The 18,616-nt window shown below is 34.4% G+C and overlaps 1 protein-coding gene across 2 annotated transcripts; it reads right to left on the bottom strand.

Annotated features, from left to right (window-relative positions):
* Nucleotides 1-1,264: 1,264 nt before the first annotated feature.
* Nucleotides 1,265-12,242, bottom strand: LOC134250445 (uncharacterized). Of its 2 annotated transcripts, none has more exons than XM_062732810.1 (5): nt 11,796-12,242; nt 9,722-9,868; nt 7,386-7,503; nt 6,529-6,693; nt 1,265-1,605 (listed from the first exon to the last, which is right to left on the bottom strand). In XM_062732810.1, exons 1-5 carry the CDS (start codon nt 12,230-12,232, stop codon nt 1,402-1,404), a joined length of 1,071 nt encoding a protein of 356 aa, XP_062588794.1. In that variant the 5' UTR covers nt 12,233-12,242; the 3' UTR covers nt 1,265-1,401. The 2 variants fall into 2 exon arrangements, with proteins under 2 accessions (XP_062588794.1, XP_062588795.1); XM_062732811.1 differs by having other exon boundaries at nt 1,455-1,605; nt 6,529-6,637.
* Between the last annotated feature and the right edge of the window lie 6,374 nt (nt 12,243-18,616).

An 18,616-nucleotide genomic window follows, 5' to 3' on the forward strand; every position in this document is an offset into this window, starting at 1 on the left:
GAGTTTGACTTGCAATTGAGAGACTTCAAGACAGTCAACCCTCACTGAAAGCTGCCACATAGGGGCATGCATGATTCACAAATACATCTTTTTTCAGTATGTTCCGTAATAGAAGATTCAGAGGTACATACTTTTTTCCCTGTCAGTCTGTCCATAACTTTTGTATTTCTTGTGATCTTGGAGTTTGACACAATTTTACACAAAAAACCAAATGTTTACTCTGTCCAAAACCTTTTAACAATTGGTGCTAGGGCTTTCATACTTCACAAGTGTATTTATTGTGACAAGACTTTTCAACTGGTGTCAAGATTTTTTACCTTGACCTTAGAGTTTGATCCACACAAGTAAAAACTTTAACATTGGCAATGATTTTTGAACAGTCAAAACGAAGGCTTCCATATTTCACATATGTATTACTTGTAATAGGAACTTTCTCTTGATACATTGTATCAACAATGTTGTCCTTTTGACCTTGACCTTACAGTTTGCACTTTGTAAAAATTGAAATCTTGGCCATAAATTTTGAACAGTTATGACTAGGGCTTTCATACTAATATTTGTTAAAATACTTTCTCTTGATACCAGCAATTTTGATCTTAATCTTGGAAATCAACTTGCACTTGCAAAACATTAACCTTCACCATAAGCTGCAATACGGAGGCATCAGTATTTCATTAACACATTGGTTATTCATTTTTTCTTTTGGTGAGGGATATCTTGTGATATCGAAGTCTTTTTAACGATGACAAATCTCGGAAAACAATATTTAATGATACCAAATCTTGCCAAAATTTATCGTATGAAATAATGTAAAAACTTTTTGTGAGAAACAGTCAGGTACATGTATTTCTCGTTTTTGCAACATATGCAACATAACTACATATGTTTCCTGTATGTTTTTTTTTTTTTGGGGGGGGGGGGTATTTTTTATCAAGCAATTATATGAACATAACAAATATAGTGTCTTCTTCGTTTTTACTGAAATCAAGTCAACAATAGGTAGTGACAATACATGTACATACAAGTGTCATCCATAAAAACTACAAAAGGATTACATCAAATTCTAAAAAATATATATAACATAGTGAAAATACAAAGATACAAATGAGATTTTATACTTTTTTAATTCCAAATTAAAATGGAAATAACAAAAGATTTATTTAAATAAGTTTAAAAATTGTCTGTATAAGTGCATGTGTCATACATTTGAAAATGAATATTTTTTTTTAAAAAGAAAATGAGCATTTAATGGTAACAAAACTTAAATACATACATCTACCTATTTTGTTGAACAAAAAACACATTTATTTGATTGCATTGCATAAAATTACCCCCAAGATTTCTCAATGGGTCATAACAATTACCCTGAGTTACAAAGAAAGAATGAACAATTAATAAATTCTACTTCCATTTAAACTGGTAAGCATTTGATTGGACATATCCTAACCAGAAAAAAGATTCCAAAATTTCCTGCCTATCACTCGTGTCCATGAAATCAAATGGCCTAGTGTAAGAAATTGTTGCCTTGCTGGTTTTATTAAGTTTTCCCTTTTCTTCAATCTGATGAAAATGATCCTCATCGATGTGCAGATACGTAAGAATTACCTAAATATAAGAAGATAAAAAATATTTAACAACTCTTCTATGCTCTTCATTTTACTTCATATAAAATTCGGCTTACACAAATAGCATCAATCTACCTCTTTGTGAGATTATTTTAGATGAATAGATAAGAGTCCATGTTTTATTATATGTTTCCCCGTTTCATAAAATGATTTTCCTTAATTTCATACCAAATCTATAGTAACTTAGTTGTTGTGCAATTTAGTATTTTCAAAATGAATCTTCAATAAGAACAAAGGTCTGTTTCTAAAAACCTTACTTAAGGTGGAATGCTACACCAACTTTTTATTTTATAGGTCTTTGAGTCATCCTTTTTAAACAAGGGTTTCAGCATTAAAAGGTTGATATTAGCTTTTAATTATTTTATATGATTTTTTTTTGTATTTTTTCAAAGAAAATGGAAAAAATTAATTATATCCAACTAAGATGGTTTCGAGTTAAAAGTTTACCTGTAAATGAATGTGTCATATTAATATCTAATAAAATATGTAAAGAAAGGCTGGCAAGACTTTTTAATTTTTTTTAATAAAAAATTATTTATGAAAATAAAACACATTATTTGTGAATATTTTTTAAACCTATGGTTAAAAACACCATAAAACTAGTCACAACTGAGGAGAACGTTTGTCAATCATATTTTAAAAAGAAATTGAAACGAAACCGAGAAATTTTAGAGAAATTAATTTTTTTTAATATTTGTACCTAACCCGATCAAAATTAAATTGATCCTGATCAAAATTAACACAAAATGAATAAACTACTAATTTATTGCCTCTTCCTGTATTTACAATGAAATCAATCTATTTTATTGTCAAGTTCAATAATGTTTTAACCCTTATTACACCTAATCAGACTAGTGTTCTTGGGGAAATGTTATTTATTTCCAATATTTGTACAATTATGGTTGGGATCGGTTTAATTTTGATCGGGATTGGCCAAAATTAAAAAAAATAATTTATCTAAAATTTCGCTAATTTGTTTCAACTTCTTTTATAAATAAGATTAATGAACATGTTCTCCCCAGTTCTGACTGGTTTTAAGAAGATTTTAACCACAAATTTAAACAAGAGGCCCATGGGCCACATCGCTCACCTGAGAAGCTTTGACCATTCTGTTCTTTACTAGATTTCCCCCTTGTAATACATATTGTGACCCCACCCTACCCCACTGATCATAATTTAGACAATTTGAAATCTACACTACCCCAGGATGCTTCCACATAAGTTTCAGCTTAACAAAGATTGTCCAATATATTTCTATGTAAAACTTTGATTCCCCATTGTGGCCCCGCCCTAACCCCCCCCCCCCCCCCTCGGGTCATGATTTGAACAATTTAGAATCTACACTACCCCAGGATGCTTCCACATAAGCTTCAGCTTTTCTGGCCCAGTGGTTATTAAGAAGAAGATTTTTCCTATATATTTCTATGTAAAACTTGGATTCCCCATTGTGGCCCCGCCCAACCCCCGGGTGTCATGATTTGTACAATTTAGAATCTACACTACCCCAGGATGCTTCCACATAAGTTTCAGCTTTTCTGGCCCAGTGGTTATTAAGAAGAAGATTTTTCCTATATATTTCTATGTAAAACTTGGATTCCCCATTGTGGCCCCGCCCAACCCCCGGGGGTCATGATTTGTACAATTTAGAATCTACACTACCCCAGGATGCTTCCACATAAGTTTCAGCTTTTCTGGCCCAGTGGTTCTTGAGAAGAAGATTTTTAAAGTTTTTTCCTATATATTTCTGTGTAAAACTTGGATTCCCCATTGTGGCCCCGCCCTACCTGCGGGGGTCATGGTTTGAACAATTTAGAATCTACACTACCCCAGGATGCTTCCACATAAGTTTCAGCTTTTCTGGCCCAGTGGTTCTTGAGAAGAAGATTTTTAAAGATTTTTCCTATATATTTCTATGTAAAACTTGGATTCCCCATTGTGGCCCCTCCCAACCCCCGGGGGTCATGATTTGTACAATTTAGAATCTACACTACCCCAGGATGCTTCCACATAAGTTTCAGCTTTTCTGGCCCAGTGGTTCTTGAGAAGATTTTTAAAGTTTTTTCCTATATATTTCTATGTAAAACTTGGATTCCCCATTGTGGCCCCGCCCAATCCCCGGGGGTCATGATTTGAACAATTTAGAATCTACACTACCCTAGGATGCTTCCACATAAGTTTCAGCCTTTCTGGCCCAGTGGTTCTTGAGAAGAAGATTTTTTAATAAACCCACCCTATTTTTGTCTTTTCTTGATTATCTCCCCTTGTTAAGGGATTTGGCCCTTCATTTTAACAATTTAAATTCCCCTTCACCCAAGGATGCTTTGTACCAAGTTTGCTCAAAATTGGCCCAGTGGTTCTTGAGAAGAAGTCGAAAATGTGAAAAGTTTACGGACGGACAGCTAGACGGACGGACGGACGAAGTACACAATGTGATCAGAAAAGCTCACTTGAGCCTTCGGCTCAGGTGAGCTAAAAATATTCACAAATTATGTGTTTTATTTTCATAAATATTTTTTTTATCTAAAAATTTTTAATATCTATATGGCTTTTCTTGACATATTTATTAGATATTAATGTGATGCATTCATTTACAGCAAAATTTTTACAAGAAAGCATCTTATTTTGATGTAAATATTTTTTTTTCATTTTCTTTGAAAAAATACAAAAAAATTCCTATAAAATAATTGAGAGCTTATGTCGGCCTTTCAATGCTGAAACCTTTGTTTAAAAAGGTTGACTCAGAGATCTATAAAATAAAAAGTTGGTATGGCATTCCTCCTTAAGGTGAACTAACAAGAGGCCCACAGGCCTTATTGCTTACCTTAGCATTATGTAACAACTTTCCAGAAGTAAATTTAGTTTGTTTTTTAAACCAAAGGCCATGACATTCACAATTTTGAAAGAAGTACCATTGCACCCATTTATGTACACTTAAAAACTAAGTTTGGTTACTTAATTTATGCAGGAAGAGAAAGGGAACAAATAAATGCATTTCAACTCATCAGTTATAATCAGCAATATTCAGTAGCATCCCCACCTCATAAGAACCCCTGACCCTGGAGCAACACATTTCACAATTTTGGAAAAGACACCCTCACTCATCATAAATGTTTGTTGCAGATAGAGTTGCCAGCATGGCGCAGTGGATAGAGCGTCTGCTATAGAGTCGCAAAGTAAGTAGTCAATCCTTAGGTTGCGGGTTCGAATCCCACTGTGGGACGTGGAGACTGGTCCTTTGGATGAGACCATATAAACCGCGGCCCTGTGTCGCAGTAGGTGCTGGCACAAAAAAGATCCCTCACTACTCAAAGGCCCTTTGTGCCGAGCATAGGACAAAATTTGTAGCCCTCCACCTGCAAGTGGTGGTGTCTCCATATGAATGAAAAATTTTTGGGAGGGACATTAAACAATATACAATCAATCAATCAGAAGCAGAGAGAATTTGCAAATTAATGCATTTTCAATAGAGCTCTATGAAGTTCACAATTCTTGAAGAAGCACCCGAGCTCATCAAAATGATGTATATAGTTTGATATTTTGTCTAAAATCCAGGAGCAGAGAAGATTTCAAAGAATTAATGCACTTTCTCTTATAATCTAAACAATAGGCCCATGGGCCACATCGCTCACCTGAGAAGCTTTGACCATTCTGTTCTTTACCAGATTTCACCCTTGTTATACATAATGCATCCCCACCCTACCCCACTGATCATAATTTAGACATTTTGAAATCTACACTACCCCATGATCCTTCCATGGGCACATATGTTTCAGCTTTTTTGGCCCAGTGGTTCCTGAGGAGAAGATTTTCAAAGATTTTTCCTATATATTTCTATGTAAAACTTTGATTCCCTATAATGGCCCCGCCCTTCCCCCGGGGGTCATGATTCCTACGATTTAGAATTTACACTACCCCAGAATGCTTCCACATAAGCTTCACTTTTTCTGGCCCAGTGGTTCTTGAGAAGAAGATTTTGATTCCCCATTGTGGCCCCACCCATCCCCCGGGTGTCATTATTTGAAGAATTTAGAATCTACACTATACCAGGATGCTTCCACATAAGTTTCAGCTTTTCTGGCCCAGTGGTTCTTGAGAAGAAGATTTTCAAAGATTTTTCCTGTGTATTTCTATGTAAAACTTTGATACCCCTTGTGGCCCCGCCCTTCCCCTGGGGGTCATGATTTGAACAATTTAGAATCTACACTATACCAGGATGCTTCCACATAAGTTTCAGCTTTTCTGGCCCAGTGGTTCTTGAGAAGAAGATTTTCAAAGATTTTTCCTATATATTTCTATATAAAACTTTGATTCCCCATTGTGGCCCCACCCATCCCCCGGGGGTCATTATTTGAACAATTTAGAATCTACATTATACCAGGATGCTTCCACATAAGTTTCAGCTTTTCTGGCTCAGTGATTCTTGAGAAGAAGATTTTCAAAGATTTCTCCTATATATTTTTATGTAAAAAATGACGGACGACGGACAAAATGTGATCAGAAAAGCTCACTTGAGCCTTCGGCTCAGGTGAGCTAAAAAGTGCAACCCAAGCACTAGAACCCCTGTCTCTGGGGCCACGAAGTTCATAATAATGGTATAAGACTCTATGCTTATTACACATATTCCAAAAGTTTGACTGATTGATGTCTTTTAGTATTTTTGGTACCTCCCCTCAGCCCCAAGGAAACAGCGACCATGTATTTAACAATTTTTTCTCCCCTTCACCCTCAGATGCTATAAGGTAAAATTGATTTAAATTAGTTGAGTGGTTTCAAAGAAGTTGAACATGTTCAAAATCAAATGTTAACAGACGATGACTGGCGCATGGCGACAGATTAAAACAGATATAAAGAGTAGGTCACCTGAGTCACTCAGCTGACCAAAATTATAAAATAATACACTTACTAGTGTTCCAATACAAAGAATCCCGACTACATAGGGGAAGAAAAATGAGCCCTTTCTCTCCATCAGGAGTTCTATTCCATGCTGACCTAGAACTTCCTTCCCAACATTTCTAAATGTGAAAGTCTCAGAGTTAAAGTTTCCTTTTAAGGCATCATAGAGTTTAACCTAAAAAATAATAAAAATATATCATAATAACAATGATAACGCAGAAACCTCCATGACTTGTTTAACTGTAGAGGCAAAAAATAAGCCTAAGGAGGAAATTATATTCTTCTTGCTATCTTTTTAAAGCCTTAATCCCAATTTTGTAAATGTGACCTTGAATAAGTAAAAAGACCTGGCTTTAAATTCGAAATAATTCACTGGCAAAGTCGAAATAATTCACTGGCAAAGAACATCTGTTCAAAAGATCTTTTTTAATTTTAGTGATTGCATCTGAACTACAACCAAAACTCTGCCTGTAACAATTACAATCGAGTTATGATCAGGTGTGGTATTCAGTATCATGGAAAATGGAGGAGACAGATATTAATACAAATACAGCAAAACAAATCAAATTATTTAAAAATGGCAAATCCAAAGAACAAAGTACAGTAAAACTTGTGTAATCTGGCAACCAGTGGTTCCAACATTTCTACATCAGCACCCCTTAAATTCAAATTTTGATAGAGGGCTCAATGTTTTTTACAATCATGTTAACAGAAATGGGTTGGGAGGGGGGGGGGCACAATTCACTATTTCTGTCTCCCTACATCCGTTGATGTTATTTGCCAAAATTGGTTCAGAGTAGAAGCTGATAAGTTGTTTACTCTGGGAATCTACAATTATGAGAAAAAAAAATTATATTCATTACTGACCTCAGTGACGATGAACACCTTTAAATACTTGTCTTGAAAAGTATTAAACCGAACAGCTGGTGTACCACGCACAACAACATCCTTGATGACCATGTGTTCAATAAAAGCCTGCCCTGGCCTATAAAATAATTAATCTATCTGAAGTTTTATTTTTACTGATTTGAACAAAAGTTTAGAAAGTATAAGGAATATAGGATTATGACTCAAAGATTATAATGCTCACATTGAGAAATGTTATCATTAAGCAAATCAAATGCCACAATAACAAGAGGAACATAGACCACATCACTCACCTGAGCTCTGTGGCTAGGAAAAACGGAAAACAAGAGGCACCTGAGCCACATTGCTCACCTGAGCACCTTTGTTCTTAATCACACCCCCCCTTGTAATACCTATTGTGGCTACCCCCTACCCCCTGGGGGTCATAATTTGATTTTTTTAGCATCTACACTACCCAGGGATGCTCCTACAAAAGATAAAGCTTTTCTGGTCATGTGACTCTTGAGAAGAAGATTTTAAAAGAATTTTTCTACATAATATAGATATTTCATATTTCAAAATTTGGATTCCCTATTGTGACCACGTCCTACCCCTGGAGGTCATGATTTGAACAAGTTAGAATCCTCACTACTTAAGGATGATTACACATTAGTTTATCAGCTTTTCTTGCCAAGTGGTTTGGGGGGGGGGTCATAATTTGATGATTTGAACAAATATGAATCATCATTATGTACGTATAAAGTCTAAAGAAGGTTTCATTATTGTTTCAACTTATTTTGGTCCAGTGGTTCTTTAGATTTTAAAAGAAACCAATTAATTCTTGATACATGTATTATCCCTTTCAAAGAGTATTTGGTCTATCATTTAAACAAGAGACACATGGGCCACATCGCTCACCTGAGCACTGTGGCTAGGAAAATGTAGAAATTGATTTATTATTGAATAGATTAAATCCAAAAGTAGTCCCAAGACCAATCATGACTTTGCAATTCTTGATAAGATGATTTTTTAAAGAATTTTCCTATGTATTTCTATGTAAAACTTTAGTCAGCCATTGTGCTCTGAAAAAACGACAGGTCCCTTTTTTTTAGAACATTGAATCTATTTTAATTCTCGCATAAAAACGTACTCTGCACAGTTCATGTTTTATACTCTAAAATTGAAAATTGATACATTTTTGAATATAGGTGATGCATGTGTCTAACTTTAATTTAAATTTTATGCAGCCAACATTTACTTGAGGAATTGAACAAGTTTAAAATGATATCGTGGCCCCTCCCTACCCCCAGGGGTCATGTTTTGAACAAACTTGAATCTACACTACCTGAGGATGCTTCCATATAAATAATATCAATTATGGCTTTGTAATTTTTGAGAAGAAGATTTTTAAAGAATTTTCCTATATATTTCTATGTAAAACTTTGGTCGGCCATTATGGCCCCGCCCTACCCCGGGGGGTCATGATTTGAACAAATTTGAATCTACACTACCTGAGGATGCTTCCATATAAATAATATCAATTATGGCTTTGTAATTCTTGAGAAGAAGATTTTTAAAGAATTTTCCTATATATTTCTAAGTAAAACTTTGGTCGGCCATTGTGGCCCCGCCCTACCCCCGGGGGTCGTGATTTGAACAAACTTGAATCTACACTACCTGAGGATGCTTCCATATAAATATGATCAATTATGGCATTGTTATTCTTGAGAAGAGGATTTTTAAAGAATTTTCCTATATATTTCAATGTAAAACTTTGGTCGGCCATTATGGCCCCACCCTACCCCCAGGGGTCATGATATGAACAAACTTGAATCTACACTACCTGAGGATGTTTCCCCATAAGTTTCATCTTTCCTGGCACAGTGGTTCTTGAGAAGAAGATTTTTAAAACATACCACCAAATTTTCATTAATTCCCAATTATCTCCCCTTGAATAAGGGCGTGGCCCTTAATTTGAACAAACTTGAATTCCCTTCACCCAAGGATGCTTTGTGGCAAGTTTGGTTGAAATTGGCCCAGCGGTTCTTGAGAAGAAGTCGAAAATATGAAAAGTTTACAACGACGACGACAATGATGACAACGACGACGACGACATACAACGGACAAATTGTGATCAGAAAAGCTCACTTGAGCCTTTGGCTCAGGTGAGCTAATAAAGTGAATTCCTTTTACTTAAGGATGCTTTGTGACAAGTTTGGTTGAAACTGGTCTAGTGGTTTTAAAGAAGTTGAAATGTGAAAAGATAACAGAAACTCTTTCTTATGTATCTTTAAATTTCTATTGTATGCACTATAATCAATTTAATTTTTGCACTAATATTAAAATTATATTCTTACTCTGGCGAAAGAAAAAATATTCTTGAGAAAGGCATGAAAAGATGTTTAAATCTTCCCTCTGTTGGTGTTGCTTGACCCAGTCTCTGAAGAAGCATGGAAAAATGTCTCCAAAACTCAAAGAGATTGATCTTCCATCCAAAAAATAACCTATAATTTCAATTTCAATTTCTTTATTGATTCACCAAACATGTTGGCATACAACCATGTTACATAAAAAGACAAATAATAAAAAACATACATACATGCAACTGTATGGATCAGTGAAGTCAACTATGCAGAGTATTACAACTTGAAGGTTAAACATAATCATTATGCAAGCAGTATAGTATGGACAGTGATGAGCTAATAAATGCATTAAATATATATATTATGATTACGCTTTATTTTTGGAACGCAATACAAAACATTCATATAAAAATTCACATAGCCTTCTAGAATGAACTGCATTTTCAGGATTACAAAATACTTTACAATGATTTTCTTTCAGTATGTTATCTTTTAAATTACAGATGTTCAGAAGACAGTACTTTTTTCGCAAATCTATATATAAGGGACAGTCATATATGAAATGTATTTATAATAGAAAATGCAACATTTTACAATCAGCACTAACTGGACTTGCACATCATTTCATTTTCAAATGTCCTACTTACTAAGTACCCTCCCTTGCAGACAGGGGTAAAGGTCAACAAGAAGCCATAGGGCCACAACGCTCACCTGAGTAGCTATCACCCTGCTGTTCTTCACCTGACACCCCCACCCCTCCCCCACCCCCCTTGTTACACTATTATGGCCCTGTCTTAAGCCCAGCTCAGTAGTGATGGTTTGAGTAATTTTGACTCAACACTACTCCTGGATGCTTCTAAATAAATTTCAGCCTTTCTCATCAAGTGGTTCTTGAGAAGAAGATTTTTTCCTACATATATGTATTTCAATGTAAAAGTTGGATTCTCCATTGTGGTCCCACCTATCCCTCGAGTCAAGATTTAAATAATTTAGAATCTACACTACACCCAGATGTTTCCATAAGAGTATCAACTTTTCTAACCAAGCGGTACTTGAGAAGATTTTTTTCTACATATTTCAATGTATAAAACTTGTTCATTTGCAAAATTATTTTCATAAAAATACATTCTGATTGTACACACAAGTACTCTGAAGTTGATATTATAAAGATCCTGATTGACAATTTCTATGTTCTTTTTGAACACCAGGTCTCCAACAATCAATTGGAATTCCCATGGGTACAGATTGTGCTCCGTTATTAGCAGACTTATATCTGTATTCATATGAATTAGAATTTGTGCAAAATTTTATGTGTGAAAAGAAGAAATCACTTGCTGTGGCCTTCAACTCAATAGTTAGATATATCGACGATGAATTGTCAATTAACAATGGTAATTTCTATTCTTATGTCAATACGATATATCCTGGTGAGCTTGAGATAAAAGATAGCAGAGTCTGACATATCTGTTTCATATTTGGATATTTAGACATTCATAGTAATCTAACAACCAAGCTCTACTGATGGACAAGTTAGAACAGACGTTTGATCAGAAAAACTCACTAGAACTTTCAGCTCAGGTGAACTAAAAAGGACAGAAGAATGGAAAACAGGCATGACAAACTCTGTAACCTTACTTGCTACTGCTCTTTTGCAGGGACGTCAAGGAATCTCATACGAGAAGACAGTACAAAATACATAGTCCCATATGTAAAAAAAATCGAATGAAAGGTATAACAAAACATTTATTGACTATGTCCTCTGGCAAAATGCGTTTTGTCAACCCTCGAACCATTAGGCATCAGGCAGACAGTTTGGTTCTTGGGTCAGACAAACCCGTGTATGTTGCCCTCGAACTCAGTCAATAAATGTAAAATGTTGGTACAGATTCTACAGACAGAAGAGAATACTACAATTAATTTTTCAAGTTTTTTTAATGAGGGTGAAAAAATTGACGAGTAACCAGGAACCACAGATAATGCCTTTTTGAGACTTGTATGCCTAAATGTTCTTTACTATTCAGCTGCTATTATTTTCAAAATGAATAGATATGAATGTGACTTAACTTACCTTTTCCAATTGCCTCCAAACGATTTCATCTGCTCCTCCATATCATTTTCTTTCTCTTCAAAGGCCTCTGTTGCTCTTTCGATCTGATCTCTAGCTTCCCACGTCTCTCCCCCCGTTTCCTTGTAATAGTCGTACGAAAAATTCCACAACTCCTTTGTGTACTGCATAATGGTGTGACTGATTCTTGGCATTTCCGACAAGCCCCCACGTGCAACATATTTGAGTGTTTTCAGATCGGAGATGAATTTTCCAAGATCAGTGGCCTTTTCATCATAGAAAACGGACAGTTCCAAGAGATGTTCTAATTTCCAATGGGAAGCTCTGTCCGGGAATATTTTGCTATATTTGCTCCGTTGAAATGACGATGAAGAACCTGTATCAGTGTCATCACTATCCGATGACAAACTGAAACTCTCTTCTTTTTCACTATTCGCCATGTTTGTTTACAGTCTGGTTCCCGCCGCCGCCACCTCGGAAATTAGATGTCCACGAACCCGATGTTTATTCGCATAGTATTACTGCAAGGGTTATAGATCTCTCAGAAACTAGATATGGTACGATCACCATTTTTTTCTTCATAGAATTGGTAACTGAACACTAGTACATGTACCCTACCTTCAGACCCCGGGACAGGGGACTTCTATGTCCCCGAACCCGAGGTTTATTCACATAGTATTATATGGTCTTAGAAAACTAGAGATGGTACCATCATCATTTTTCACAGAAGTTGTAACTTACCACTAGTACCCTACCCTCAAAATTTCAGACCCCATGACTTATGTTAAATTTTTGAATTGTGATCTGATTGCCTAATATCAACACTTTCCACTTCAGATTATGTCAGTTAGCTGTCGAATAATGTTCATAGCAGTTGAACTTTTCTGTCAAGGGATTCTTGAGATTTAAAAAAAAAGAAAAGAAAGATTTTCCTACATAGTTTATTGCAATGCAATTAAAACTTTGCTTTCATACAGTGACACGGTATCCCTTGGGGAGAATATATTTTCATGTAAAATGTAAAAATTTGATCCAATATATTTCCTCAAGAAGCTAATACATGTATTTAAGTTTGACAGCTCATCTTATCTGGTGAATCATAAGGATTTTTTGAATGCATGACTTTAAAAAGTATTTCTCCCTCTGGAAATTCTTTTGACTTAAAAAATAGGGTAGGTTCCTTTGGTCCATGAGAATGTTATAAATTTCTCAATGACTTTTTAAAATATTGTACTGAAACGAAAGCGTAACTAACACATCTTCACACACCCACCATAAGATCTGTTTTTGACTTATTTCTTATACGTACACCAGAAAAAAGTAGAAATAAGTAAGAAATATAATAAGCTACACTGTATGAAAGGTTTTACCCTATTTTGTAAATTAAATAATAATTTTTCAAAAAAGAAAAACATCCTATTTATAAATCATTCGAAATCTTAAGTTTTGGAATGTGATATGCTATACATGTACTTAAATGACAGCCTGTTACTAAAAGCAGAGTGACTTAATTTTGGTCCATTTATGGTACAAATCTGGCTTCATTCTCTACAAGAAAGAAAATTTAAATCAAATCGATCAGATTAAAAGATCAAGTGAAAAAAAAACTTTAAAAGGTATGCGATTCTTTAAATTAGAATTGTGAAGCATTAATTACATCAGAACGCGTCATTCTTTGATTAAAATTAATATAAAAAAAAATACAGGGGTACATGTATAAAGAAAATACCATATATATTTTTAGACCTGAATAAGGGGTTCCTAAAATTTTGACAATTTAAAATAGATCGATCATTTGAAGAATTAAGTAGTGCATATCCGCGTACAACCCCAATCCATTTAACATCAGACCCTCGAGTAGAAAAGAAGTTAAGAAACTTGGTTAGACCTTTCCAGGTAAGCTAGCTGTATAGATTTCTTCGGCAAATCAATTTTTCCGAGTCTGTCACAATGAATTAGTCTGATGGACATCTCATTGTACCAAGTCAATACCTGTTTATACACGTCTTATAAATCGAAAGTACATAGAAAGGTTTTCCTGATTTATTTTCCAAACTTAAGAATAGAACGTAAATAAAGGTAGGGCTGAAGTTTTTCTAGTTTCTTTTATCGATAGAAATTTTGGCTTTTCTCAAGCAGAGAGTTAAAGTTCTGCAGCTTTACAGATCAATAATTTCAACCTGAAATTTGAAAATATTCTCAGGGGCGGATCTAGAAATTTTTCAAAAGGGGATGAAGGGGGGGGGGGGGGTGAAGAAGAAAAGAGTTGTTATAACGTACGTTGAAATATAGTTAAGGTATTCAATGTATAATGAAGGGATTTTGAACTATTTTGAATAATTTTAAACTAGTTAAAATATACATTACTAGATAACGATAAAAGTTATATGATCCAAATTCACAAGATTGATAACATGTAAGGAGACAGTCATTTTGCATGTTAAAAGTTTTTGAAGAGTTATCTGCCCTTAATGAAAAGAAGACAAAATTTTGATTTCTCAAAATTTCTGCGGTAAATGATTTTATTTCATTTCATTTCATAGTTTAATAAAGAGAGAGAGAGTTTATGCATATTTTCACCAAGAAATTTAATTGTATCAAATTCAAATTACTTTTTACAATATCTGATAAAAACATGCGCTGCCCATAGACTTCAGTGTAAAATTCAAGATGCAATTAATCAAACAAGAATCAAAATTTTGTAAATTCCTTTGGTGGAGCATCTTAATTTGATTACATCTTCAAAATGCTAACATGATGAAATTATCGCATCATTAAATTATTAGGTACAAAATATGGTCGTTATACATTGAATACCTTAAACAACCTAATAGGATACAAGGATGCAGTATCTATTTTAAATGTTTAAGGGAGATAAGCATGCGAAAAAAAATATTGATTACCTAAAAGTTTTTGACAAAGAAATAAAAAAATCTGCATATTATCCGAAAGTTACTTTTAGTAACGGATTGACTTTTTCACAACCCCATTCTTTCATATTTTACTACATTAGCCTTTCAATGATCATTTTCTGTAGTGCAGTAAGACACAACACATATTTGGAACTCTTCTTTTCTCTGGCAAATCCAAAGGGGTTGCAACCCCTGTAAACCCCTCCATCTGCATCCCCCACTGATTCTTAATTTATACATTTCTTTTGTAATCTTAACGTTTGGAAAAATATTCCATAAGTGAGAAGTGTTAATGAAAAGTAAATCCTTATAAATGTGCAAAAATTATAGATGAACTATTCTTATTTTAGCCAGAATGGATCAGATACCCAGGATATCAGAGACTGTTTACGTAGAAATGTCTCGCATAGTAGGTACGCCTAAACAAGTGTCCATAAGACGAGAATTAAATGATATTTCTGAGATAATAACGATTCCAATAGCAGACATAAGAATAATTACCAGTGGAAGTTTTGGAGAAGGTTTTGATATGCCGCTGGCATCAGACATGGACGTTATGCTCTGGCTGACTGATCATCAAGTTATTTGGGATTTAAATCATGCAGATCAATACCACACAGAAAGGTGTACTCTGATTCTGATGGAGTGTTCTGAGGAGCGTCCTGGGTTTGTTATGCTACAGTTACTAACTCCCACACACAATTCTCTAGTTTGTCAATCTGTTATAACAATAAATAATGGGTTATATATCTCAAGTTCAAAATGTAGAGAAAGCATATTATTATCGCAAGGTTTGATTCCACATGTACAACATGGACCTTGTGTACAAAAAAAGATTGGTGAGAATGAAGTTGAATTTGCACATTCTTTTACTTGTAAAATCTGGCCATACATTGCAAGTTCTTTTACTCTGAAGTGTCAGTCTAAAAAATGGCCACCAAATAATATTTTAAGAGATATCATCAACTCAGGTTGTCATGTCGTACCAATAGGATTCAAAGGATCACCACAGGAAGATTGTGAATGGAGGATTTCATTCTCTAAAGCTGAGCAGAAACTTGTTTATTGTATGAATCACACTCAGTTTATGTGCTATGGATTACTGAAATTATTTCTAAAAGAGGCCCTGACTGTAAAAGATACAAATGGACAGCCTCTCCTTTGTTCGTATTTTATGAAAACAGTTTTATTCTGGGTTATTCAAAATAACACTCTTATTGACTGGAATCCTTCAAGTCTGTTGTCAGGATTCTGGTTGTGTTTTAAGTTTTTAATGTCGTGTGTTTATCATGCTTATCTTCCAAACTTTTTTATTCCTGAAAACAACATGTTCATTACTAAAGTATTTGGACATTCACAGCAGAAACTGTATGAACGACTTTCTGAATTTTACAAACTAGGGATTGCATGTTTATTACTCTGTCAGTCATTCAGAGAAAACTTAACTTTAGCAATCTGTCATAGACAATATGTATTAAGTACTGTTCAATCAGATAGTACTTCTACATTTATTATGGATTGGGAGCTGTTTGGTAAAATATATTTCTATAATTCGTATAAGACTTCATGTTATATGTCTAATATCAAGAATTGTTTTACTTACCTACAATCTGCAGTTAGATGTTTATATTCCCCAAATTTAAGTCAAATACAGCGTGTTGCTGTCAGAAATTTTATATCATCAACCCTCGAATGTATTGTTTACCATATATACAACACATCCAAGAACTTAAACAACAAAGGCAAACTGAGAATTATGTATGCTTGTTTGAAACTTTTACATATAAGCACAGCAATGGGACTTTATTCTGATAGGATTTATTTGGCTTACCTGCTGTACGCAATCGGTAGAACTAAGCATGCAATTAAAAATCTTATAATGATAAAAACAAGTATTATGCAGTCATACATTATATACCATGTAGATAAAGATCAAAATAGGTACACTGAGGAGGTAGGAGGACTGCCATTGAGTGAGAAAATGAAAAGAGTTGTAAGTAAGGAAATTCTGTTAAGAAGAGGGATGTTGCTGACAAAGGAATTACAATTAGAGTTTACCGTGTCAAAAGCACAATATATTATTGTACCCCCATACGTGATGACACTAATGTTGTTGGTGATGTGTTATGATGGTGACAAACAAAAACAACAAGAAGCTCTTTATGAACTGTTTATCTTTCTCCATCACGACGAAGGATATTATATTTCTAAATTTTTGAGAGATATATCCTGGCAGATTCTTGGAATTTGCCAACAGATCTATGGAGACCATCAGGGAGCCCTTTTGTCTTATCAAAATTCTCTTAAACAAATGCCAATGCATAAAATACAAAAAGCAACATATTGTAGAATGCAAGATGCTCAGTACAAAATTCTTTTTCCATAAATTTGGGTATAAAAAATGTTTAAAACTGAATTCTTAACCTTTTGTCCAATAAATAATCAATTAATCAACCTAGACCTTATTATTTAAATTTCACTACAAAATATCTTTATATTTTTTTGCATTTCATACAGATTTAACAAATGCATGAACACAAAATAATCATAATATTTTTACAAACTTGATGAAATCAAGGACAGAGAATCTAGTTTTTTTTAGTCTTCTCTTTGGCAACTATCTTGCTCAACTGCTAGCGGCGATTTTTACCTGTAAGTCTCTGGACCAAATTTTCCAGAATGTTGCGATTTCACTTTTGCATTTGCAACACGACAGTTTTTATTTTGTATTTGATGAATTGTGGTCTTGTGTGAATTTTTGGTCCAAGGGTCAGCTTGCTTTGCTTGTATTTGACTGAAAAAAGAAAAAAAAATCAAGAAAATGCACAAATTAAGGTCTTCCACTTCCAACGGAAGACCTTATTGTTTTCGTTCGGTTTCTTATTCTTAGGTTTCTTTTCCACTATTTTTAGCTCTACTGGTCAGAGACCAGAAGAGCTTATGCGATAGTAATGCGTCCGTCGTCCGTCCGTCTGTCTGTCCGTCTGTCTGTCTGTAAACAATTTTTCAAAATGCTACTCCTCCTACAGTTTTGGTCTGATTTCAATATAACTTGGCACACAAGTAGACTACACTAAGATACATAATTCTGTATATCGGTTTTTGATTTCGATGAACGGTGTTGCCGTGGTTACTAAAAATAGAAATTTCTGTGAAATTCTTTCAAAATGCTACTCCTCCTACAGTTTTAGTCTGATTTCAATATAACTTGGCACACAAGTAGACTACATTAAGATACATAATTCTCTGTATCGGTTTTTGATTTCGATGAACGGTGTTGCCGTGGTTACTAAAAATAGAAATTTCTGTGAAATTCTTTCAAAATGCTACTCCTCCTACAGTTTTAGTCTGATTTCAATATAACTTGGCACACAAGTAGACTACACTAAGATACACAATTCTTTGTATTGGTTTTTGATTTCAATGAAAGGTGTTGCCGTGGTTACTAAAAATAGAAATTTCTGTGAAATTCTTTCAAAATGCTACTCCTCCTACAGTTTTAGTCTGATTTCAATATAACTTGGCACACAAGTAGACTATAATAAGATACATAATTCTGTGTATCAGTTTTTGATTTCGATGAATGATGTTGCTGTGGTTACTAAAAATAGAAATTTCTGTGAAATTCTTTCAAAATGCTACTCCTTCAACAGTTTTAGTCTGATTTCAATGTAACTTGGCACACAAGTAGACTACAATAAGATACATAATTCTGTGTATCAGTTTTTGATTTCGATGAATGGTGTTGCTGTGGTTACTAAAAATAGAAATTTCTGTGAAATTCTTTCAAAATGCTACTCCTTCTACAGTTTTAGTCTGATTTCAATATAACTTGGCACACAAGTAGACTACAATAAGATACATAATTCTGTGTATTGGTTTTTGATTTCGATGAACGGTGTTGCCGTGGTT

The sequence above is a fragment of the Saccostrea cucullata genome, unplaced genomic scaffold (genome assembly GCF_032062105.1).
Source record: "Saccostrea cucullata isolate Sc308-1 unplaced genomic scaffold, CSIRO_AGI_Scuc_v1 ctg3813, whole genome shotgun sequence".
Classification (NCBI taxonomy): Eukaryota; Metazoa; Mollusca; class Bivalvia; order Ostreida; family Ostreidae; genus Saccostrea; species Saccostrea cuccullata.